Source organism: Botryllus schlosseri, chromosome 1 (genome assembly GCF_051294905.1).
Source record: "Botryllus schlosseri isolate E-star chromosome 1, Bs_hap1, whole genome shotgun sequence".
Lineage (NCBI taxonomy): Eukaryota > Metazoa > Chordata > Ascidiacea > Stolidobranchia > Styelidae > Botryllus > Botryllus schlosseri.
The window spans coordinates 12,583,767-12,608,751 of NC_137236.1; the positions used below are offsets into that span (position 1 = coordinate 12,583,767).

Sequence of the window (24,985 nt, forward strand, 5' to 3'; positions counted from 1 at the left end):
GAGATGTGTAGTTCGTAGTACCATCTAGGACAGAAAATTCACTACGGAATATTACGACAAGTCGCTTGAATTGAACGGCGATTTTTATGAATTGTCTGCCAAAGATATGGGACAATATGACTGATTTTGAAGATGTAAGTCAGTAATGATATTCTATGCATGACAACAGAATTATCGTCGTAAAGCGATGATCATGGTAATCATACTGTACTAAAATTATCTTGTCTTGTTCGATATCTGTAATAGAAACGAATATAGATTTTCAGCCAAAATCACACCGTGTTATGCAGGGCTTTAGAGCAGCCGCAAATTTAAACTGCTCCCGCTCCAGCTGCGGCTCCGGCTCCGAAATTATCGCATTGGCCTGTCTATATCAGGGGTGACCAGCGAGCGGGTTTTGCGTGACCCATTAGCTAATTTCCTATTATATTATTGAAAATCAATTGCTCAGATTGCGAACTTGCATTGCCAACAAAAAATTACAATTCCGACTGCGACGCTTGGGATGTTAATGACTAAAATATCAGTTCCGACGCATTGGCAGATCCATTGGCAGGGTCCAGTCACATTTTCAGTAAATCGTCGTATATTACAATAAACAAGAATAGCAGCGAAATTTTTCTTCACGCTTTGCGTGTTTAATTGTCGCACGATTTCTTGCTTGGTAGCCTACCCGCTACTGAAAACGAAAAAAAAACACCTAATTTATCCGATTGAGTCTAACTGTATTCGCAATTACGGGAGAAAGTCTTTTCGCGTTTGCGCTCGCATAAAGATCGTCAATGGTGAAATGTAGGCACAAAATGATTGTCGCATATTATCGGAGATCTTCGTTATCGATGTGGCCAGACGCCGAATAGTCGTGTCCTTGCAAACGGAGCCTAGTGGGTGGTATACAATAGACCCGCAATACTCCAGTAATAATATTATTGACCTTGTTTATTTATAAACTTCGAAAATTTTACCCGCTTGGTGTGGCTAGTGGACCGCGCACTCGTTCGTCAATTGCATGCGGCCCTTTAGCCGAAAAGGTTGGCCATTCCTGGTCTATATAGATTAGGCTACTAATCCACCATAGGTTAGTACTTTTTTGTTTCCCGAATTAAATATGTTAGAATATGCTGATATGAACTTCTTCAACGAATACGTGATGTTTTCCTAGGGTGATTTTATTTTTATCTAAAAACCGAAGATTTTGACCGATAAAATCTGACATTCTGACAATTTTGACATTTTTCACCCTGAAAATCTTAATTTTGATGAAATTGTGATCTCGTAGATGTAAATTGCCTGTTCCCTCCCCATTACCTTAAAATTTTAGGCTACTGCTTCTCTTCATTTCTGGTCGGAACTGTATGTTCTTACGAAATAGTTAGGCCTGAAAAAACTTTTGCTATTTCTGCAATAAACTGACTCAATATTACCTGCAAGGTGATAATTCGCTGGGCTTTGATGAAGATATTTATTACAGAGTCAACCTGCATCGGTATATTCTCCAGGAGACGAGCGCGGCATCGAGGTACAGCAAAAAGCAATAAGTGTCGAGTGGGTAAAAAGACTACGTGACAAGAAAAGATTCAGGTTAGGATGAAAAAAACATTCGAATCGTGTCATGAGGCCATTTTGAATGGGATATCAACACAAAGTCTATTCGAGATTTAGCCGATGTTGATCGATGCGCATTGGGTAGGTATAAAGCATTGTTGGGATCAAGTCACTGATAATGACAATCCCCCTACCACGTTCATGCAATAGGCTAGTCCTACGACGTATGCACGCACCAATTATTGACGATTAATATCAATGTGTAATATCATACAGCAGAGGCGGCATTACATTCCAATTTTTCAATGTTGGTGACAGACATGTCAGAAGTTTGTCCAAACTTAATCCAAACCTTTCTTCAACTATGCCACATTGCAGGGATCATGGAAAGACAAGCTCTGCAACAAGTTGAGGGAATGGCGAAGACACCATGAAAAAGAATTTCTCGTCTTGAACTTGAAATAGCAGAAGCATGGACGCTGCGGCAAATGGAAATCTCAGCAGCTTGTGGAAAAATCTAGTCAACGCTGCAAGAATTCTCGAGTCTCAACATGCAATGTGAGCATTTTAGTATCTTGCTTTCTTCATCTAGATCAGGGCTGGCCAACCTTTTCAGCCAAAGGGCCACATTCGATTGACGAACTTTTGCGCGGGCCACCATCCGCGCAAAGCGCGAAAATTTTTTAAAGTTCATAGGTCAATAATATTGTCACTTGACTATGTTGCGGGCCTGCTGTATATCGTTGGGATAAGTTTGCGAGGGCTGGGCTATTCGGCGCATGGACATATCGATATCGAAAGCTGAGATCAACATGCGTTAATCATTTCGTGACTAGGTTTCATAGTCGACGGTCTTACTGCGAGCGCAAATGCAAGGTCGCATATGTTGAACGACACTTTGTCTCGTAATCGCTAAGATAGTTAGACTCAATCTGATACATTGGGTGTTCTTCAATTTTCACAAAAGGGCAACAATTTTAAAAACAAGAAATCGAGTGACAACATATTGCGCTATACTTGTAGAAATTTATTACCTTTGATAAATCTATCGCAAATTATTCTGCTGTATTGTAGTGTACGAAGATATAGGCTACCAATATGTGAATGGTTGATGGATCTGATCTGTCAATGAGTCGAAACTGATATTTTATGCATCACATCTCAAGTTCACAATCTCTGCGATCCATGTTTGATGATATTAGAAATTTCGGAAATTATCTCGCGGGCCACTCAAAACCATCTCGCGGGCCACATGTGGCCCGCAGGCCACGGGTTGGCCGGCCCTGATCTAGATATCCTCAATATGAATATTTTGATATGATACTAGTAACACCAACAGACAATGTTGCGTCTAATTTTTCTGGAGTCTGTGCGCATGCGAGCAGCTTAGAAGGAACATTGGCGAGAAGTAGCACCTTGCACCGATAACCGGTCATGTTTTAATTAGGATCTATTTTGTCCTACAGAGTCAACGTGTATACTCTCCACAGACGACGAGTGCAGCATCGAGATACATTAAAACGCAATAAGAGGCAAGTGGAGAGAACCGTAGGTATAAAGCAGTGTTATGATCACGTCACTGACGGCACAAACCCTCGGCATTTGTGGCATGCGCAATCATTTTTCATGACGCAAAAAATGATATATATATTATAACTAGGGCCTTCTTTGTATGACCTTATAAAATCAATAATATGACTTCATTTTTTGAAAAATAGGAATTTATGTGAAAATGGTGTATTTTGACATGCAAACATCGGCACTGACGGAACTAAAAGAGTAAATAAAGCCTATGCAACAACAGTTATACACATCCATTTTTATTCTAAATCACTGTTGTAGTACAGTGGTAGTGTGAAATGTTAAAGTCTTTGAAGTTACGATTCGGACGTAAAATGACTTTGGTGAGGAAAGTGAGAGCTCCACAGACGCTGATGTGGGTTGCCACTTCTGCAGGTGTGCATAAAGCGCTGGTGAAATGTCTTGTATTTGCAGCTCCATTATTTGTTAAACCTCATTTTTGTCCAATCGCTTCTTAATGTAAATTTTGAGCTTGATGACCTAACCAGGAAAATGTGACTTCATAGCTTTAATATACCTCAAAGGGATACGGTTTTGTGTTGAAAGTGATTTCACGACTTGCTGATGCATAGAACAAAATATGACTTTGAATAGCCCTAGTTATAACCATGGGTTAGCAAAAAGTGAAGTCAGTTTTCAAAATGTACAAAACTCGTAGGTGACCTAAAGGTACTTTTTAAATTAACATACATTGTTATTTTTGGGCAGATTTTAGTTTTCTTGAATTTTTTAATCGCACATACTTCCAGACATAGACATTTCTTCCTTAGATATAAGGGCGACCAACTCTCGGGCTGCAAGGCGATTCTAGAAATTGATTATAATATTTATTAGTACTCGCAGAAATATCGTCAGCGGTGAAACCTTTGCACAACGCGATATGCGCAGCCTCGCCGCAACCTTGATATTCATATGTCCAAGCTTGGAATATTCCTTGTCAAATGAGTTCAGCGGTATACAAAGGCGACCTGCAAATCCTTGCAGGATATCACTGCACACTTGCTTGTCATAATAACATAATTGTCATCGAATTTGCTGCGTAGTAATATATGTCATGTTTTCACCCTTGCCCAACCCTGTTCCCTCCTGTCAGATGACTGAAAATCTTTATCAACATTAGAGGGGCCCGCGAAAGGTTTCAAAGTCGCTGATTTACTTTACGACGTCGCAGTCGCGTCAAAACATACATTGAGTTGATTTCTGGCACTTCTCGTTCAGGTCAACAAAAACTGGGGTGGATGGTTGGGATCGCAACGATCTTCAATGACAACTATGGCAGCTTCCTGTTTGTTGACAAAGTGAGTTGTTTGGTATATGTGAAAGCATTATGTCCTACTGTGTTGTGGACACAAGCAAATCGCATGGCTCACTGCCATCGGGCTACATCATTCACATCATACAAAAAAGGCAATTTATGGCACTATTAACTCTGTATTGCTGTATTAACACTGTATTTGATAAAAATTGGCATTTCGACAGGTCACTGTAAATCGAAAGAATGATGTAATCCAATATCAGTGAGTAACGAGATTTTCCCGTGTCCATGCTACTGTAGGACACTATGGTGAAATTGTCACTAGTATATGGTGTCCAATCAAAAAAGATGATGTGAATCCAATATTGGCCCCTCCTATTTCACTTAGAAAGTTGCAGTGTTACGACTGATGCTGAAATCATTCCACTCTAGGTACCATTATGGTCGCCCGATATCCTTGAAAGCACCATCACGTATGATCGTTTTCTTAGCTCTTTGCATGACCCCGACTCGCGCGGTAATGACTTGTTAGGTAGGCTTACCATATTTTGGAAATCTAAAAAGAGGACACTTTTTCAGAAATTTGAGACTTGCGAAACCAGAGAAGGATTCTCAAAAATCGATGACTTTTCCCACTTTGTGACAGGTTTACTAAAAAAATAAAAAAGGTCAACTTTTCGCTCAGAGATCCAATCACCGTTTTTCACTCCGAAATACCAGCCGCAGCGTCACTTCTGTGTTTATTTACGGCATATCACTCACATAAATTTTCAAAAAAGGGGACAAAATCTCAAAAAAGAGGACAAAAGGGCGTCCTCCGATAACACTTTTAAAAAAGTCAAAAAAGAGTACAAATCCCATTCAAAGAGGACGTATGGTAACCCTATTATTAGGCCTAATACTTAATCAATTCTTAAGCTCAGACCACATCGATAGTACTAAGCTAATATCATTTTCATTTATCAGGAGCCAAAGAATTATACGCGACGATCAAGTACAATACGATCCTGAATGAATGGAAAGTTCTCTTCTATGGCAAAGTTATCAAAGGGGTCAGAAGCTTCCATCATGCTATGGCCACAATACTGGCAATATACTGGCTGTTCAACATCAAGTTCGCTCCATGAGCCTCTAATTCATGGTCCGTCGTCACGAACTCTCCGAACGTTAAGTACACTGCGGCTGTTCGTAGCAAATCAATTATTGTTTCTGTACATACGTCTCGAAACTTTGTAACGTTAGGTGTAACAGGTCAATATTTTTAGCCGTTATAATTCTTGTTTCATTACATTAGGTACTTGCTGCCTTTCACTGTGACAATTTGTAATCACTTAATTAATCGCGGACCGGTCAATGTATAAAGCCGGTATATTAATTCTTGTTTCATTACATACGTTTCGAAACTTTCTAACGTTAGGTGTGGCTGACTGTGGCTGTTCATTGTGAATTATTTTCATTAATTTATTGAGGACGGGTCAATAGTTTTAGCCGTTATTATAATTCTGGTTTCATTACATATGTACAAAACTTCGAAACATTAGATACTAGGCGGCTTACACTGTGGCTTTTTGTGGTGAATTAAATAATTTATGAGGGGCCAATATTTTTAGCCGTTGTTGTAAGAATTTTTCTTTCATTGCATAATTTCCAAAACTTCTTAACGTTAGGTACTCTGCGACTTACACTGTGGCTTTTTGTAGTAAATTAATTCATTGATGACGGGCCAATATTTTTAGCCGTTGTTGTAATAATTCTTCATTCATTGCATAAGTTGCAAAACTTCTTAACGTTAGGCAATCTGCGACTTACACTGTTGCTTTTTGTAGTAAACTAATTCATTGATGACGGGCCAATCTTTTTAGCCATTGTTGTAAAAATTCTTCTTTCATTGCATAAGTTCCAAAACTTCTTAACGTTCGGTACTCTTCGGCTTACACTGTGGCTGTTAGTAGTAAATTAATTGCTTCATGACATGTCAATATTTTTAGCCGTTATAGTAATTCTTATTTCATTACGTATTATCCGAAACTTCCGCCATTTCAAGAATTTTTCTTGTTCTGATGCATTTGTTCTCAATATACATCATTTGATCCAACACTGAATTGCTTGTTTCAATTCATATCCTGGCTACTGATCCTGTGCCAATCAGTCAAGGTTAAAGGTCAATTGGAATCTTTGGTCGGACGTGTTTACGAGATTACATGTCAGGAAGAAACATGTTAGGCAACAAGTAGAGCTGAACCTGTCATCTGGTTTTACATGACGGTCATGTATTAAGAGGTACCAGGATGAAACATGTTACCCAACAAGTTTATTTTTTACAGTGTATAAGCGATTTTCAACCATTATGAGCCCCATTCGCACTTTTTTGTGAAAGAAATTTCATTCACACAAACTATTCGAAAATTTTTATACAAAAAGAAGATGAAGATGCTTAGCAACATTTTGTCCAGATGTGCTACCAACTGGCAACTATGTAGGGCTGGGCAAAATCAGTCCCCGAGTGATCCGATTCTGAATCACGTATTTTGCTTCGAGTCGAGTATCCACCATTATGACGTCATAACAAAATGAAATACGTCAAAGTTCAAATATGTACATTTTATGCCACCACAAGAATATAATGTCTGTTATCCATCACTTTAAAGTTACTTTAGCAATTTATCGACCATACCGATTTCATTGATCTTTGTGACAATGTTTTGGGATGACCAGTACTTTGGAAATGTGTTATTTCCAGCAACGTTCGTTACTTTGTACTATATGTTTCGCATGATGAGACACGAGTAATCCAGGTTTCAAGGCTTCTACAGAGGAAAATACTATCGAGACTATAATTCTCGTTGATGGATCAACTTTCAGGTACTAGGATCATAGAATTTCAGTACTCGAAAAACCGTCCTTTACTACTAGACTCGAATCATTAAAATTATTACTCGATTCAGATTCGAGTACTCGGATCATTGTGCCTAGCCATAATACTATGTAGCTCAAGCTATCAAGTGTCTCGTTAAAAAGGCAACTTTTTTCGCTCGTTTTGATTTCAACTATTTCACTAAAGCCCTTCTCCGCCAAACAAGTTTTTAGGTTTTGTACAAGAGCTTCTACTAGTGCTTGGGTGGCCGGGTCTTAAATTCTGTTCTGTACTCTTATCCAAGATACCGCGTATTTTTCGCAAGTAAACAATGCTTGCTGGCAGAATTCGTTTTTGAGAGCTAACACAAAGGTCCCGGAGACCACCAAAATCTGAGTTTTTGTGGCATCTCGCAACCCGAGTCCCACCCATGAAAAGGGATTCATTTTTATTATCACAGCTGTATGCTACGATTTTAGGGACATGTATGGCATACAGAACGCCGACACCACAATTCCACCCACAACAGCTCTACAAAACATTTCTGACGCAAGCGATTTCAAATTAGATTAAATTAAATTAAATTCTTCTGCGCGTCGAAGTTGTACTACTGCCTACTGCAGCGGTTCTCAACCTTTTTGTCTTCGCGGAGCCCTTTTGGACCGTCACGGACCCCGCGGACCGCCAAAAGTTTTAGCTCAAATTTAGCTCAATTATCGTGCAATCGTGATCTCTTTTGTGCAAATGATATCCGTATAGGCTATAGTGAAAACCAGCAACAAGATGACTTTTCTTAAAATTAACATACTATTTATGTAGAAATTGGATCGACTTTTGTTATTCGAAGTTAATGTTGCATTTGCATTTCTTGAAATTCGTCGTCGTGTCTCGAAAACCCGCGACGTCGATTTGACATGAACGAGTGCCGAAAATCCATTTCCACAAAGATAGGTGGTGGTGAATGTAATAAAAACGCGTAACGCTTCCGACGACACATTTGTGTATGATCGGAGAAAAATGATAAATAATTTTTTCAATTAACATTTAATGTCAAGCCTGGTCATTTTTATCAAGCAGCTCATCTTCGGTGTCTGATTTCAAAAACTACTCAAATTCGTTTCGACACCTTCCTATTTTTTCATTGTATCGCAGTTCTGTGGTGTTTGAAATGATGAAAATATTAATAAACTGATACTGACAGAAGTTATCATGGAAAATGGTAATGTATATCACAGGAGAAAATGGATTTTTGTACACATTTCAAAGTCATCGTGATTGACCTCACTAATCCAACTTCTTATTTTTCCCACAATCCCCAGCAAAATATCGCGAAATAGCAAAATTTACGTATCAGTAGACTATTGGTAATTTAGCAATTGAAATGAGTCTCAACAGTAGGATATTTCAACTCAGACGGCCGGTCTATTGAAGTGAGTTCTGGAGATTTACTAGTAATGAAGCGAAAGGGCATCGCGATTTTCCTCGTTGAAAAAATACAAATTTGGGGTATCAACTATTTTGTAAACTGAGGGTCTTCGCGGACCCCCTGAAAACCGCTGAGAACCCCAGGTTTACTCAGATTGCAAGACCGGGACTATTCTGTGCCGACAACACATCGAAAGGTTTGGCCATCCTTCATCGGTAATTTTTAGACCAAGGTTTTGCCGCCGCTTATGTTTTTGGCACCGCATTTTATCAGCGGTTTGTTGGACAAAACTTTACGTCTTCGTGTGCCCCGACGGAAAAGGAGTTTGCCTCGAAATGAATGAGTCTCATAAACCTCAATTCGCTCGTTGCACACCCCTACACTAGTTCATCCAAACGGTCTTCGACCACGTTTTATAGAAAACCATTCGGACAAATCTCATCTTGAATTCTTCTGATAAAGTCATATTTTCTACGTGTCTCGCTTATTGGATACAGTACCCAACACAGTGACCTTGGATACGTAAAAACTATCGCAGGATTTTCTGCAATAAATTTAACGAATATTACCTACATATTAACATATAGCTCTGATACCGTGTGGACCCAAAATTAAACACTTTGCTGTCCATACTTTAAAAACTTGCAAATGTGAGTCTGTAATGATGGTGTTTACTACTATCCTCGTGACTCGCTCTAATCGAAGATATTCGAAGTCGTTTCTCTAGCTGGTCGCCGGCTCAGACGGGCTGACATACTGTATTTCTGCCAATACACCAGCTTCCAAACCAGGCTTTTGGTTATTTAATAATTATAGTGCGGAAATATTAATTCACTACGGCTTCTGAGAGCTACGATTGTACGTCATACGCTAAAAAAGTTTTTACAATTGCGTCGCAACTTCAAAAGTTACAGTGACCTTAAATTTGCTATTAGGTTTATTTTAATTATTTACGTCAGAAAAATAAAATTAACAATTATTCCCAATTTTTATTCGCACCACCTTCGTCATTCGCACTACAATGTTTTTCTTTCGCAGAAGGGCGAATCGCCACACAGATTAAAAAGCACTGGCCTATACTATCCCCCAACAACCTCTGCAGCTAATTCAGTCATGAAGAAGGAAAGATTTTTCAATGAGCCACTGATCCGTATATATATCCTAGATGCAAGATATCACATACATAGAAGAGCGATCAACAGTGTAACATGGGAGTACTAAAAATGAAACTGTCGAAATGAACGATTCCAGTGAAAATCACATTTACTTTCTAGCTTTGTTTCAATTTGCAAGGTAGACGAAAGTTGCATCATGACAGGTACTGATGACGATCCGCATTGACTGCCGACTAGATACACAGTAAAGAAGGTAATCTAAATAGTAAAATTATAAAAATAAGTACATGTGTTAAAGTTTCTATCGACTCCGTTGCATTTCAAACATTAAAGCCTTGCCGTGAAAAGATTAACGCACATGAAGGCAGAGATATCAAGTTGACGGAAATGTTTGTTGATGCCTGGGTCTGTCTGCGAAAACTGCACTTTGGATCGGAAGTATCTAAACTGCAGCGGAATCGTCGGCGCGTGTTTGCTATTACGCAGCATTTGTGGTGCTTAAGCTCCCAACAAAGCGAAAGTATCACGTTACGAAACTCCAGCTTCCGAATAAATACGGACTGCAACGCTTCCAGTTTCAGTTTGACGGCATTCGTGAATATGAAGGGTGGCTCTATTGACCCTGTCATTAAGTCGTTGCGATCGCAGAATAGTCATGTTAATTCAATTATGTTAGATTCGTGCATCACAGCGACGGGCAACATACGGCCCGACGGCCGGATCCGGCCCATATAAAGCTTCTGCCCAGAAAGTTAATTTGCAATCTGAAAGTATTGACAAATGTAAGGCGTCACAGAATCAATCAAGTTGACCAACATGAGTGAGACGGTCTTGAAACTTTACTTATTATTCTCGGGTCTATCCTACATTCATTTGTGATTAAATTTTTTCGACCATAAACATTAACAAGACAAGGCTGCGTTCAGATATATATATATATATATATGTATAACTGGAAATCAGATCTTAGTGTGTATGGGTTTCTACACCTGACATGCAGTCAGAGTTCAAATAATTTGTTGACAACGTTGATCGACCACTGATGCCTGATTCACATCGACGGCTTTTGAAGTACATTAGGTTAACAAATTCACTAAATACTGTTGTTGGTCTCTATTGCTTTAAACTTAAAGTATGCAATAAATACGACATATTCATTGTATGAGTGGAAAAATACGCGAATAATCTATCGACTTCTCCACGTACTTCATTTTTCCATATCACTGGTTTATCAAAATGGCAAACACACTGTCCTGCGGAACGCCATAATGATGAATTATTATGTGTCCATATAAATATGAAACGCTTGGAACATCCATTTAGGTTCGCAGACAGACCTTACTTGAGTTGATGAAGCAAATTTCAACTCTTGAAATGACTAGGCCTATACATAAATTATTTTAAAAAAGGAAAAATTCTCAAAAAAGAGTACAATTAGGCGTCCTCCGAATACTTTCAAAAAGGTCAAAAAAGAGGACAAATCGTAAGAGGACGTATTGTAACCCTAATATTATCGGTTCATAGTTGCAATGACAGAACGCAATTACGATATTCAACTTTGAAGTATACACTATGCAGGATAAAGTCGTGATTCATTGGATTTCATTGACCCCGTTAAACGAACCCATAGGCCAGTGGTCGAGTGGTACTAAAACTTTTAAGACTGATCGGAGTTTTAGTGGCACCTCGCGACCAAAACCTCACACACCCAAAAATAAATGGCTTTTTAACGTTAGTATGCTACTATATTAGGGACATGTATGTCATAAAGAGTGCGTAGACAACAGTATTATATAACGCAGCTCTACTTTACATGTCTGATGGACGCGATTTCAAATTTCATTATTTTCATCGGTGCCTCGCATTTGTACTACTATCTACTCAAATTGCAAGGATGGGGACTATTCGGTGACGACAAAATCGATGACCACACATATCGACGTCAAAGGTTTAAGTCAACCAGCGACGCTAAATTCTGGCCAAGGTTTTGTCGGCGCCTATTTTTTAGCACGCCACTCTGCCAGCCGTATGTTGGTGAAAACTTCATGCCTTCATGTGTTAGGAATGGTGTGAACGTGAGGTTCACGTTAGCGATCTGTGTGTGAACTTCAGAAATTTAGAGGTTCGCGTTCGAAAATGAACCTTGGCAGGTTCTGCACTGAGAACCTTTTTCGTATATTACAATTTTCACGTCGTTAAACATTTTTGGTTGAAATGTATTGCATTTCAACTGCGAGTCACCATATGGATGGCACTGGAAGCATAGAAAATCAACACTAAGCGAGCATGCACCTGGACAATCTCACAAATTTTACCTGCTTTGTTCCAAAAGTTTTCTCGAAATATCCAGCTTTCTGTTTGTGAATATTTAGAGACTCTCTGCTGAGAGCTTGACCCACAACCACAATCACACGATATCAAGAGCGAAATACGCTGTAGGTAGTCCACGAATGATGCATTTATTCAACCAATCAAATGAAATTGATATCGTTGTCTGATGTAAAAAAAATAGCAAGCGTACGGCGTCATTCTTGACTTCATATGTTCATTGTATCATAAAAACCAAATCCGTGAGATTGGGGTGTTGGCTACTGCTGTATAACTTGTTAATCGGGTAAAACCCGTTTTGTACTCTGCTCAATATATCCGTAGGAACACTCAGACGCCAAATACATTGTCCGGTCTGGAATAGACCGTTAAGACGCAAGCTTATATTCCCTTGCAAGTCCTCGTCCAATGGGTTGGCAATGCGACGGAAGATATTGATTTTACAGGAATATTGTATCATTTGATTGAACCAGTTGATACATTTGACGACTTTTAAGTCAATATATACTTCAGCATTGTGGCATTATGTGGCTCGAGTCGCCGCTTGGTTCACACCCTATGTGTCCTATGTGTCCTATGTGTCCCGGCGTGGAATGGGTTGGCTTCAAAATACCTGTGCCTCATATTTCGGAAACCACAGGTTCCATAGACCCCGACTCTAAAGCATCCCAAATCCTGTCATGAATTCAAACCAATTTGGTTAATACAGAGGTCGGTACATTTCTGTATGTCTCGTTTATTGGGTAAAGTAACCATTACGATGATCTCGGATGCATTATCCACAGGAAATCGCCCGAAACTCGTATAATTTTCTATTGAATTAAACTCAACAAATATTACATACACATAAAGATCGCTCTGGTGCAATCGCGACCAAAATATACACCCTTCGCGACCCATACCTGAAGAACCCTCTCTACTGACCCTGCTCTAGATCGAGATCCCGTTCAATTTTAGGTGGGACCTGAAACCAGATGTGACGCAGCTACGAAAAAATGCTTATTGATGATTGAAATGGATTATGTTAAGCGTTACCCTTCTTAGTATGATCTGTGTTTATACCCGGACTTTCCGATGCAAGTCGTACAAACGCGGTCGAGTAATGGTTGGATAGCCGCTATAAATTGGGTTGCTGACGCCGCTAAAAACTGTATCACGAAAGCATCTGCTGGTGGACGTGAGTATTTTGTTAATGTGCTGTCAATAAACGAAATGATACTATCGTGTTCGTCAACAGCGATAACCAAACGCGCAAAAAGACTGTAACAGCGACATGAATTATTCCAGGATGTCCATGTTGTTATGTGTGCTTGCAGGACTAGCAATCGAGAATGGCTACTGTACCTGCAAGTAAGTACGATTATTGTCAGTATATATAACCAATTATTACACTTACATTGGTCTCGAAATGTCTTATGCTCGGGGAAAATGGTGCTGCTTACATGCTCAGAAAAATGATCTATTTTACTGTGCCTTATCATACTGGCTGCGGTTGCAGTCTGTGTGGTCGTTGCTCATATAACCAGTTCATAGATACAGCATGTTTTGAAATACTTGTATAGATGAATACAATCACGCCAATTGCAGCATATCGAACTTGTAGAGCTGTTGTGATCTCGGCTACTTACCATCCGGGTTGTCACCAAGTCACAAGGTTCCAAGTCACAAGTCAATCTCACTTTTATAGTTCTGACTCGAGTCAAGTCGAGTCATTTTCAATTCGCAACCAAGTCAAGTCCGAGTCCAAGTCACGGAGTACAGTGTCAAGTCCGAGTCATAGTGTTTTGATTCCAGTTCGAGCCCATGTCACCGTGTTGACTGTTCAGTTCCAAGGTAATATCATGTGAAACCCACTTTTTACAACTCTGCATGGTGATATCGATAGCTTTGCATTCATAATATACTGATTTTCCTCACTTTTACCAGTTTCCGGCAGCATTTTCAAGTACCCGTAGTGAAAGACGAAATAATAATATTACAATAACTTTACTAGTATTCTTCGAAATTACAATGAAATGCCTGTCTTGTTAGACCTCGTCTTGAGTCATATGACTTGGTCCCAGTTATGCGCAATGACTCGAGTACCAGTCGAGTGAATAAGCAAATTGACTCGAGTCAAGTCGAATTACTTTTCATTTTGAAGAATATGACTCGAGTCAAGTCGAGTCACCAAAATATCGCGACTCGAGTCATTACAACCCTCCTTACCATAAAAAGGGATATTGTCCATTCCAGAGGTTTCAGACTCAAATATGCTCGCGGGCCTATTTCCTGGTTTTTGATGGCCTAGCGGGCCGCAGCACCAATATTGGCGTGTATTTCCAAGTAGGCCTTATTGGACGGGACCGTGCTGACTGGAATTCAACAAATATTGTGGAAATCTGATTTACTATTGTGAATTCACGCCTGGCATGAAAGAAAATCACGTTTTTAAGTATTTGAATACCTTTTCTGTAGTACTTGGCATAGTAGTTTTAATTAGTTGTAGACATCTTGCTATAGTGCACAAATGCATCATGACGTGCATGCATCGGAGTTAGATTTACTTTCGAATATAGGAACTGATCAATAACAACTTGGCTATATTGAATAATGTGCCATAGTAATAAAACAGCCTAATCGTCGATGAATTCATTATTGTTACAGAGGTGAAGCGTACCACTACCTCACTCGCCACCTTTAATTGGCGATAATAACATGTATAAACAGACCAAGATGGCGCAGGATGTAACTAACTATATATCACGGGGGCAACAGATTGCCAACGATTGTCATTGTCATTTCGACCTGCTTAAATAGCTAAACACGCTACGCTACGCAATACCAGCGACGACCTTTTGATATATTATTATTCCCCATAACCGTCTGATAGTTTGTAGCGGTCGTGGTCGTACCAAGTCACGGAGCTTCGAGTCACAATTCATTCTCTGATTGTAAAGTTTGACCCGATTAAAGTCGAGTAATTTTTATTTTATCGCCCATTCACTCCGAGTTCGAGTAATTCTACAAAACTTCGCGCCCAAGTTCAAATTACAATTTTCACTCACGAATCATCAGTGGGTCATGTTTTACCATAATGAACAGATAATATGACGTGAAAGCTGATCTTCCCCAGCATGGTAACTTTTGAAAGTGATGTGATAGTGGAATTTGATGAGTAGTTTCAGCGTTTTGGAGTAGTTTTAAAGCGAATTTGAAGTTTTCGCAGCTACAAAAATATCTATGTGGCAGTTAAATATTGTCGAATACTTTAAAATCCAAAATGACGACGATGCGCCGCACAAAACAATCTCGCGGGCCGCGTGTTTGAGACCTCTGGTCTATTCTATATGTTGTGGTCAAATGCCGGGCTCTTCAATCTTTTTCATCGTGCTACACCCTTTTAACGTTTACTCAAAACTCGTAGACCCCTGACCACATAATACACTATTCCGTAGTAAGCCTTATCCGCCGGCGTTCGTCCGTTTGCTATTCGCGGCTGCATTTCGATTACATTACGGCCCGCGGACAGTTTCCCGTCTTACATGATTTGTGGCCCGTGACCCAAGTCTGCCGAGATTCCCCACTGCTTGCTTAGCACGGCAAATTTTAGTGACTGTATGTTATTATATATAGGTGTGTGCGCAGCGTGCGCAGCGTGCGAGAGTGGGCTTACGCGTAAGTTCGTCGAAGCGAGAAGACTTGCATTATCGGCATTTACGATATACCCAACCCTAATGAATTGATACCTTGATAAATTAGAGGTATCGGGCTTACCGAACGCCTTGAAATGATAATTAAGGATTGCACCGTTTGTTAATTGATCAGAGAGGAGCAGACATGGCGGCGCCTGCATGACAATGCTGTTCTCAAATCCACATTGTTTTCGTCATTATCGGCGAGAAATAGCTTTGTAGTGACATTGCTGTTGTTAAAATACATTCATTAAATACGATTTATTCCTTGTATATGTGGATACATTGGCGAATAATGTATCAATTCAGCAATCCGGCCCGCCAAGTACTTAATTTTCCGATATCCTGCCCGCCAACTGGAGAAGTTGCCCGCCCCTGCTCTATTGCTTACTATATATGCACCAAAATCGCGAGTATTATTTTATTGAAAAGTTGGCTGGATTCCTTGTATAGTCGCGCAGAGCGCGCAAATTTTTCAACCGCATAATGAATATCGTCGATAATATTGGTAGTTTCACACATCTTACTGTCAATTATTCACCCATCTCAGTCCACGTGACCAGAGTTAGGTAGCCGGTAGAGCCGATGGAGGGGATGTCTTCGAAAATTTCGGTCAGAAAATTAGGGATGATTCATCTTCCGCTTTTGTTGATCACTTTGTTGCATGTTGGTTTTTATTGACCTTTCATCAGGATTGCGGGTATAGACATAAGATATTGGAATCGTTCAAACGCACTATAAAAACCGTCATTCGTGAAAAGCACACGATTCCAACTTGATATTTCGTCATGAAGCGCATAACTCACTTTTGCGGTTCGCATTTGCATGGTGGTTCTCAGATTACAAGGACACGATTATATTGAAAACGAAAAATAAAACCAATTCAAATTGCCTATTGACGGCCACCCACACACGCTAATATAGATATGTGTAGAAGGCCGTATAATTATATTTGTGGTTTTGCGTCTGCATGCAGCCGCACGTCCCGCAGGGGTTGGCCACCCCTGGCCTGATCGAAATAAAAATGAGCAAGGTTTCAACGTATAGGAAATGCTTAATACAAATCAGGGCTCGATGTTACCGGACCACAATGGAACAGAGACCCTCGAGATCCGCTGGCTACGTCTCTGTAATTATCTACGCTGCGTTATTTATAACCATCTGCCTGGAAGCAGTGTTGGGATGACTCGAGTCATGACTTGACTCGAGTCAGACTCGAGTCACCTTTTTCGCATGACTTGACTTGACTCGAGTCACTTTGCTAAAATGACTTGACTTGACTTGACTCGGCGTATAAAAAATGTGGATTGACTCGTGACTCGGAGCAAAATTCACGAGTCAATTTCAAGTCATAAATTAATCGATGTCGATAAAAATCACTGTATCTTGCATATGTTCGGATTGTTCGCGAAACGCTGGTGTAACCCGTGATAGCGACCAATCATTCAATGATCGTGCGTTTTACTGAACCTCCATTGTTCTCTCACAAATAGATTGACCACAAACGAAGTGATCGAAGCTTACAGCTTACGTTGTCGTAAACTAGTAGTAAAGTAATATAATAGAAAATTATCTACCTTAACCAAAACTCTTGTTTTATTGATTATGAATCCGAATATAGTTTATATCAGGGATATCTAGAAACTTCTAGATATCCCTGGTTTATATACACCTCAACCATTGGCGCAGGCTCGTATCATATCAATATGTATAAATGGGTAAAGGGTAATGTATTGCATCTTATCAAATCGTTTCTCTATTCCCCATTTTGGTTGGTAACTATAAACTGAGGCTACGTAAATGTGAGCGATACAGCGCCTTCTTGGGTGTATATAAGGGTAGTCCAAAATTTGGAAAATCTCCAAAAAGATGCGTATCCATGTCTCATTCTGTACATTATTGATAAAAAACGTCAATGAACTGGAAATAAGCTTACAGGAAAGTCGTTAACATTTGTCTAAATACGTTTGAAAGTAGCTGCCATAGAACGGCGAGAAGACTAGTAATCACGAAATCACGTCTCTTGATTGGGTAATCAGCTATGCTTCAATGATCACGACCACGGCGGTTTGCTGATTATGTGCTTCTACTAGTTCAAGAAGTACGCTGACGGCAATGGTGATTCTGTAAGCGCATTGTTCGTTGGTGATTAAATACTAAAATGAGACACTCGGTCGTTGAATGTTTAGTGTTAAAACTAGATAACGATAGGTTCAGAACAACAATACCCTCCATCAGGAATGACAGAGGTGAAACAGCGAATGCTTGTGAACTTATAGATCCAAGAAATACCTATCTGATATGATTGAGATTACGCCAAGTGGTCCTGCTTTTCTGGGTGCAGTGAGATGGATTCTGGACACAATCCCGTATACTCAGAAGATATATGGGCCGACCAGGTAGCTTACATTGGGACTCTAAAAAAATGTAACTACCGCACCGCTTCAATACATTCTTTATTACGTCCATGTCTGGTTTGATTCAAGCATTAGTCGTGATGCAGCCGGTAATGATCAAAGATTCATTATGGACATGATAAACAATGCGGAAGAACAGTCTTTTTGCTGGTCCTACTTGCATTGTCTATGCTTGCCTTTAGATCTTCTTCCGGGCCATCATTGAGGACTTAGACAGCACTCGCGGGTATGATTCATTATGCTGCAAGAATTTGACAAGTGCCAAGCATAAATTGCTGATTCATACAGCTCGTACAGCTTTTAGGACTTCAACTATATAGGCTACTAAGACAAGATAAGATCAGACACAGTAGTGTCAATGTCAAGTTTTATATTGTATTAAATCATGGAACATCCCCTCTGAAACTAGAAGTTCGTTCGCCAATTGCATAAGCGCCATTGCAATATTTATTCTCGTGTTTTTGTGCTTCCCTCGATGAAAACAAGGCATACAGGCTACAACGGTTGCCTTCACAATAAGCCATCAAGACATGTATTTATAGTTTTTGTGAAGCAGCTGTTCTTTGTTCATCATGTATTTCGTCACTCAACATGTTCTGAATTAATCTTAAATCATTATCTGCGGACCAACCTACAATGCGCTTACAGAATCACCGCTGTTAGCCGACTCCTTGACCAGCTGATTAGCAAGCCGCCACCGTCGTGATCATTGAAGCATAGCAGATTAGCCAATCAAGCGCCGTGATTTCGTGATTACTAGACTGCTTGCCGTTCTATGGTCGCTGACACGCCCACTCTACGGCAGCTACTTTCAAACGCATTTAGACAAATGTTAACGAATTTCCTGTGAGCTTATTGCAGGTTCATTGACGTTTTTTTTAATCTATAATCTATAAAATTAGACATGGATACGCATAAATTTTGAGATTTTCCAAATTATGGACAACCCTAGTGTATATTCATCAATGATCACTCAATCTGTATTTCATAAAGCTAGCAACATGTAATGACGTAATCATGCCTCATACTACGAAAAGGCAACTTGACTTGAATTTTGACTTGACTCGTGACTTGACTTGACTTGACTCGACTTAACTCGAGTCACCTCCAAAAATCGATTGACTTGACTTGACTCGAGTCATCTTCGAAAACCGATTGACTTGACTTGACTCGAGTCAAAATGTGCAATGACTTGAAATGACTTGTGACTCGAAGGTAGTGACTTGATCCCAACACTGCCTGGAAGTACCCATTAAAAATGTCGCAGCGGTTTCCATGAGAATCATTATAGAAAGCTATCGCAAGATTAACACAAGTTGAATCCACTCTTTTCTACTCCAAATTGAATCAATAAGTCCATTACCAATGGTTAAAAATTGAAAAAACGTTTGCTGATGACGTCGCAAAAGGAATGTCATTTATAAGCTACGTATACTGTTGATATGAACATTGTTCGATATTCAACATCTGGTCAACTTCTTCTGAAGGATATACTTGCCTATTTATTGTGACAGTCAGTTATAGGTCAGTTATAGGTCCATCCCAGTACACCCCATCCGAGTGACACACCTTTTAAACATTGTGGTACAAGGCATATACCCTGTGGAAAAGACCTGGTCTTGGGTTAAAAAGACGGCTTTCAAAATCCTGAAATAATTCAATATTTCTCCGCAATCAAAGCCCTTTCTATTGGCGGATGGATTCAGTGGAAAGTTACTTATAAAAGAAATTCTAGTGTTAAAACATACATGCATGTGAATGGGAATACCGTGGATAATTCGAAAACTGTTATTCTTCGTTCAAACGTATTCAAATATATGTTCAGATATCTTACCTTCGTTTTGGCGCAGTAATACATATAATTGTATGCATTTTCATGTAAAAACATTTGATAGTGCACGAATATAACCTATTCATATATTTTCAGTCATCCAACAAAATGCGGCTAGGGTAAGTATACGGTGTTATTGCTGAAGAATATGCCTCACCAGTCTATTTTCAGTCATCCGGATAATTGCAATGCTAAGTATAGTCGAATCCGTGTAATGCAGACACCGAATAACCCGGACAGCCCGTTTATTAGGTAAAAATGATCGAGAAAGAAACAAAAGCACGTAAATAATTCTCAATAATAACAATTCTCTGCTTAATTCGGACACGGACTCGCATTTCAATTCGATAGTTTATAACAAAATAAACAGCTCTTCCTTCGTGTTATCTCGATACGAGTCATTATGATAAAACAATGATGGTCCATGCAATAACAATCGACGATGAACTGACGTAAGATCGTGCCAGCTACAAAGTCGATTTTATTTCGATATAATTGCGTCCTTCTTGTATAGAAGAATGGCCCAGAAAATGCTGTTTCAGCCCTTGTCGCACTGTACAACTTAAACCCGATATGTGTGTGCAGTGTGCACAGCAATAGAGCTAACAGTATTTCCTGCATCATTTGGTTCGCAATACTGTATAATTGAATAGTATGTTCATAGTGAAACGAACACAAATATTTTAGGTTGACACTCGGCAGGGGTAATCGTCAGCAACTCGTAGAGAATTAGAAAGAACATTGTATATCAACAATCGTATCTCGAAGTATGATATATGTAGAAATATGAGAATTTGTAGCAGAGGTGAACGTGAGCAATTGGACTTGAGATCCAACGTCGCTCAGCATCCGGCTTTCAACTGTTGAACTTTGAATATCTAGGAAACATCAGAACACGTTCAGAAGTCATTGAGCAACCGACTACATACCAGGAAATACAGAAAGGCGCGATTCGCATCGAATCGCAACCGTCTCTCGAAGTCAATAGTAGGCCGGCTGCACACTCGCAGATACACAATGCGGCGAAATCACTGAAGTACAGGCAAGCTCTGGATAGACTACGTCAAAAGATTCGAGACGATATTTACTATTAGCTGATTCGTCTCCATAAATGTGGACTGTATACGGATGATGGGATTTCATTGTGCTCTTTGATGAATATATTTTCCGCATATGTGAGGCCTTTTTAGGACAAATAGCACGTTGTACATTATGCCAGGTATAGACCGCAGTTACGACTACTTCTTAGATTTTCTGCAGTACTGACGCAAAATTGTTCCGAATCAATGGCAATAAATATTCTGTTTTATGGTCTTTCTAGTGAGCTATTACAAATATTTATTACGTATGTCATTTGACTTTTAATATTATATAGTAGGGATGGTGTGAACGTGAGGTTCACGTTCGCGTTCTGTGTGTGAACCTCGGAAATTTAGAGGTTCGCGTTCACAACAGAACCTTGGTAGGTTCTGCACTGTGAACCTTTTTCATATATTACAATTTTCACTTCATTATAACATCTTTGGTTCAAATTATTGCATTTCAACTGCGGGACACTCTACGCATGGCGCTGGCAGCAATAAAAATCAACACTAAACGAGCATGCACCTTGACAATCTCAAAAGCTTTACTTGCTTTGTTACAAAAGTTTGCACGAAATATCCAGCTTTCCGTTTGTGAATATTTAGTGACTCTCTGCTGTGAGCTTGACCCGCAATCACACAATATCACGAGCGAAATACGTAGTCAGCAAATGATGCTTATTCTTGACTTCATATCTTTACTGCATCATCAATACCAAATCCGTGCGATTGAGGTGTTGGCTACTGGCTACTGAGGTGTTGGCTAACTTGTTAATGGGGTAATATCGGTAGCAGGTATAGGAACCCGTTTTACACTCTGCTCAATATCAATGTAGCAATACTCAGACGCCGGTCTGGCCTAGACCGTTAAGGCGTAAGCTTATATTCCCTGGTAAGCCTTCGTCGAAATTGTTGGCAAAGCGACGGAAGATGTTGATTGTATGGGAGTATTATATCCTTTGATTGCCTCAGTTGATACATTTCGCGACGTTTAAAACGCCAATATGTACTTCAGCATTGTGGCATTATGTGGCCCGAGTCGTCGCTAGGTATCGCGTACATTAATATAGGCCAGTGGTTCCCAACGTGGGCGATATCGCCCACCAGGGGACGATTTGGTGGTCTAGGGGGGGGGGGCGAAAATGACGAAGGGGGCGAAAATAGACAAAGGGGGCGACGGGGGGGGGGCGAAAATAGCGAAGGGGGCGATAGGGGGGCGATGACGCGTCAAAACGGCTGACCTTTTTTTTCTGTCAACCCACAGAAATTTAGTTCAAAAGTGTGTCAAATTAGACATCGAGCTGAAAATTTGACCTTTTTTTTTTAGTCAACCCGCCGGTGATTACAGTTTGTATGCCCAATTTTCGGTTCACAAAATTTGGGGGGAGATGATCGGGGTTGACCTTGAAAAGGGGGCGATGGGTCGAAAAAGGTTTGAAACCACTGATATAGGCTATAACTTCATTGAAAGATATGGTTGGAATTAGCAATATGACGTCACGTGACGTCATGAGGTTCACGTTCGCGTTCACACAGAACCTTTTAAAAAGTTTCGCGTTCACACGAACCTGAACCTTTCAGAGGTTCACACCATCCCTATTATAAAGTGATTTCAGTTAGACCAGTGGTTCCCAATCTTTTTTGCATCATTCCCAACTTATGATTTTTTTTTTCGGGTCTTCATTCCCCACTACCTGAAATCCCGCAATATAACCGGTAAAATGCTTCCTCCTATAAAATTTGGTAATACTTTGTTTCGTAAGAACTTCGTATTGGTGCAAGTAATGACCAGCCAGAACTAATAGTGGCCGCCAGTGTAAAGAAAACAGTTACTCGTATTAGTCATAATTCGAGTCGAGTCGATCGATTTTTCTATATGGTTGTAGTTTGTTTTAAATTTAAACCTAAGCCCTTGGTATCTTCTACGCCCTATTAAACGTCCACTTGTGAATTTATCCAAGTGGACGTTAAATAGGGCGTGGAAGCTACCAAGGTCTTACGTTTATAAATATCGTCTGCTATCGGCGCAACAACGCTTTTAACTTTAATCACTACGTTTTATCGAACTTTAGGCTCACCAAAGAGATATTACGGATGTCACGGGCAAGCCATTTGAATATTTGAGTACACCTCGAATATCCCTGGGACGTTAGACAGCAGACTTAACGCAATCGCTTTTTCTGAACTATCTGAAACTTTTTGTGGACCCGCAAAATTCTGCGCAAGCTTTATTTCCCGTCATACTGCTCGTCTTCAACGTGTTTGTGACCACAATATTGGTTATCCACTTTTTGTGAACAACACACAATAAAATTAGCGGCGCCCACAGCTCAGACCCGTGGACTAGTAACCACCAACTAGTGAAGTTTCAGCCTTTCCAAATTAGATTAAAATTCGAATTAGAGCTACACACTTTTCCAAATTAGATTAGAATTAGAATTAGAGCTACACAGCTTTTTCCAAATTAGATTAAAATTAGAATTAGAGCTACACACTTTTCCAAATTAGATTAGAATTAGAATTAGAGCTACACAGCTTTTTCCAAATTAGATTAAAATTAGAATTAGAGCTACACACTTTTCCAAATTAGATTAGAATTAGAATTAGAGCTACACAGCTTTTTCCAAATTAGATTAGAATTAGAGCTACACATGTTTAAAAAAAATTAGATTAAAATTAGATTTACTGAACTCGCTACAATTTGGAAATTGATTTAAATTGCATTCCCATAACCATGAAACTGGTTAACGTCTGTCCGTGTCTGTCGGTCTGGCTCAATTTTTACTATACCAGGGGTCACCGCAATCGCAGCCGGTTATTTGATTTGAGGTTTAAGAAATCCACGAAATAAAGCATTTTGAAATGCTAAAACTGATTTCTGTTTCAAATTATCGCTATTGTTTCAAAATAAGCTATTCGCCTGTGCCCAACGACACTATTCTACACTAGATGAAACGGTTTCGATGGTAACAGCATTCCATCGACGGAGAGTCAGCTGATATCAATAAGCATATTGACTTGGCGTGCAATGGCCCAGACAGACACGCTTAGAAAACGGCGTAAGACGTCCCTACAAGATATAGTTCAAAATAAAATGACGTTTAAGATCATGATATTTCCAAGTCTGCTGGTAACCGTAATCGTGGTGTTACACCTCCGTATATACTGTATGCATTTATTTAGCAAGTGCGTGAGTTCTCCAAAAGAAACCCATGCAATATTTAGAAGTGTGGAATTCCCCATCGTTTGGTAACCACTGAGTTGGACCATAGTGTCCTATATGGTGAGCACGCAAGCAAATCTCACGGCTCAGTGAAATTGGTCTACGTCAGACTTTCCATTTTGCTAAAGGCAATTTGACGGTAATTTTTGACTGGCTATTGTAAAGCGCGAAATTTGACAAAACGGGTATCAATCGAAAGTTACCGCGGTACCGAATGTGAAAATATATATTTTATTCTGCTCGTGGTTCTGGAACCCCCTAAAATCAATCTCGAATGTTGCATTGTAACAGAGTTTGGTATTGTGTTTGTTGTTTCTGCTATTTGCTATATTCATGGTGTTTGTCGACAACTATGGTCATTTGCACCAGGCTATATTCCTTATTTTTTTGATTCCGTATCTGCCGACTTGTAGCACGGCCCACTTCTAGACTTTTTGTTAGACACCGCTTACGCGTATGAGATGGCGAGGAGGAGCCTAGATAAACCTCTGTCGGACTCGATCCCACAATGCATCGGTGTTGTAGCAGTTGTAGCCGCCTGGGAGCAGGTGAGAGGCAGCGCAAACCGTAAGTGTATTGGCCGTTGTTACGCAACCAATTAGGCATTCACATTCTCACTGTCGTGCGCACTTGCTCCTATGCTACTCAGACGGC

General features: G+C 39.9%; 3 protein-coding genes across 5 annotated transcripts in view; 2 read left to right on the forward strand and 1 right to left on the reverse strand.

The window, feature by feature from the left end:
• The window catches only part of LOC145442164 (uncharacterized), a 135,309-nt gene that overhangs the window by 35,027 nt on the left and 75,297 nt on the right, over window positions 1-24,985 (reverse strand). The window lies entirely within an intron of this gene.
• LOC145441828 (uncharacterized) lies at window positions 1,749-4,586 on the forward strand. Of its 2 annotated transcripts, none has more exons than XM_080319772.1 (3): window positions 1,749-2,103; window positions 3,012-3,097; window positions 4,345-4,586. In XM_080319772.1, exons 1-3 carry the CDS (start codon window positions 2,018-2,020, stop codon window positions 4,551-4,553), a joined length of 381 nt encoding a protein of 126 aa, XP_080175898.1. In that variant the 5' UTR covers window positions 1,749-2,017; the 3' UTR covers window positions 4,554-4,586. The 2 variants fall into 2 exon arrangements, with proteins under 2 accessions (XP_080175898.1, XP_080175907.1); XM_080319781.1 differs by having other exon boundaries at window positions 3,012-3,093.
• The window catches only part of LOC145442212 (uncharacterized), a 36,306-nt gene continuing 24,537 nt past the window's right edge, over window positions 13,217-24,985 (forward strand). The window contains exons 1-2 of the mRNA XM_080320119.1: window positions 13,217-13,281; window positions 13,342-13,454. Coding sequence (XP_080176245.1) covers window positions 13,378-13,454 — 77 coding nt within the window. The 5' untranslated portion in view covers window positions 13,217-13,281; window positions 13,342-13,377. The remainder of the gene's footprint in view (window positions 13,282-13,341; window positions 13,455-24,985) is intronic.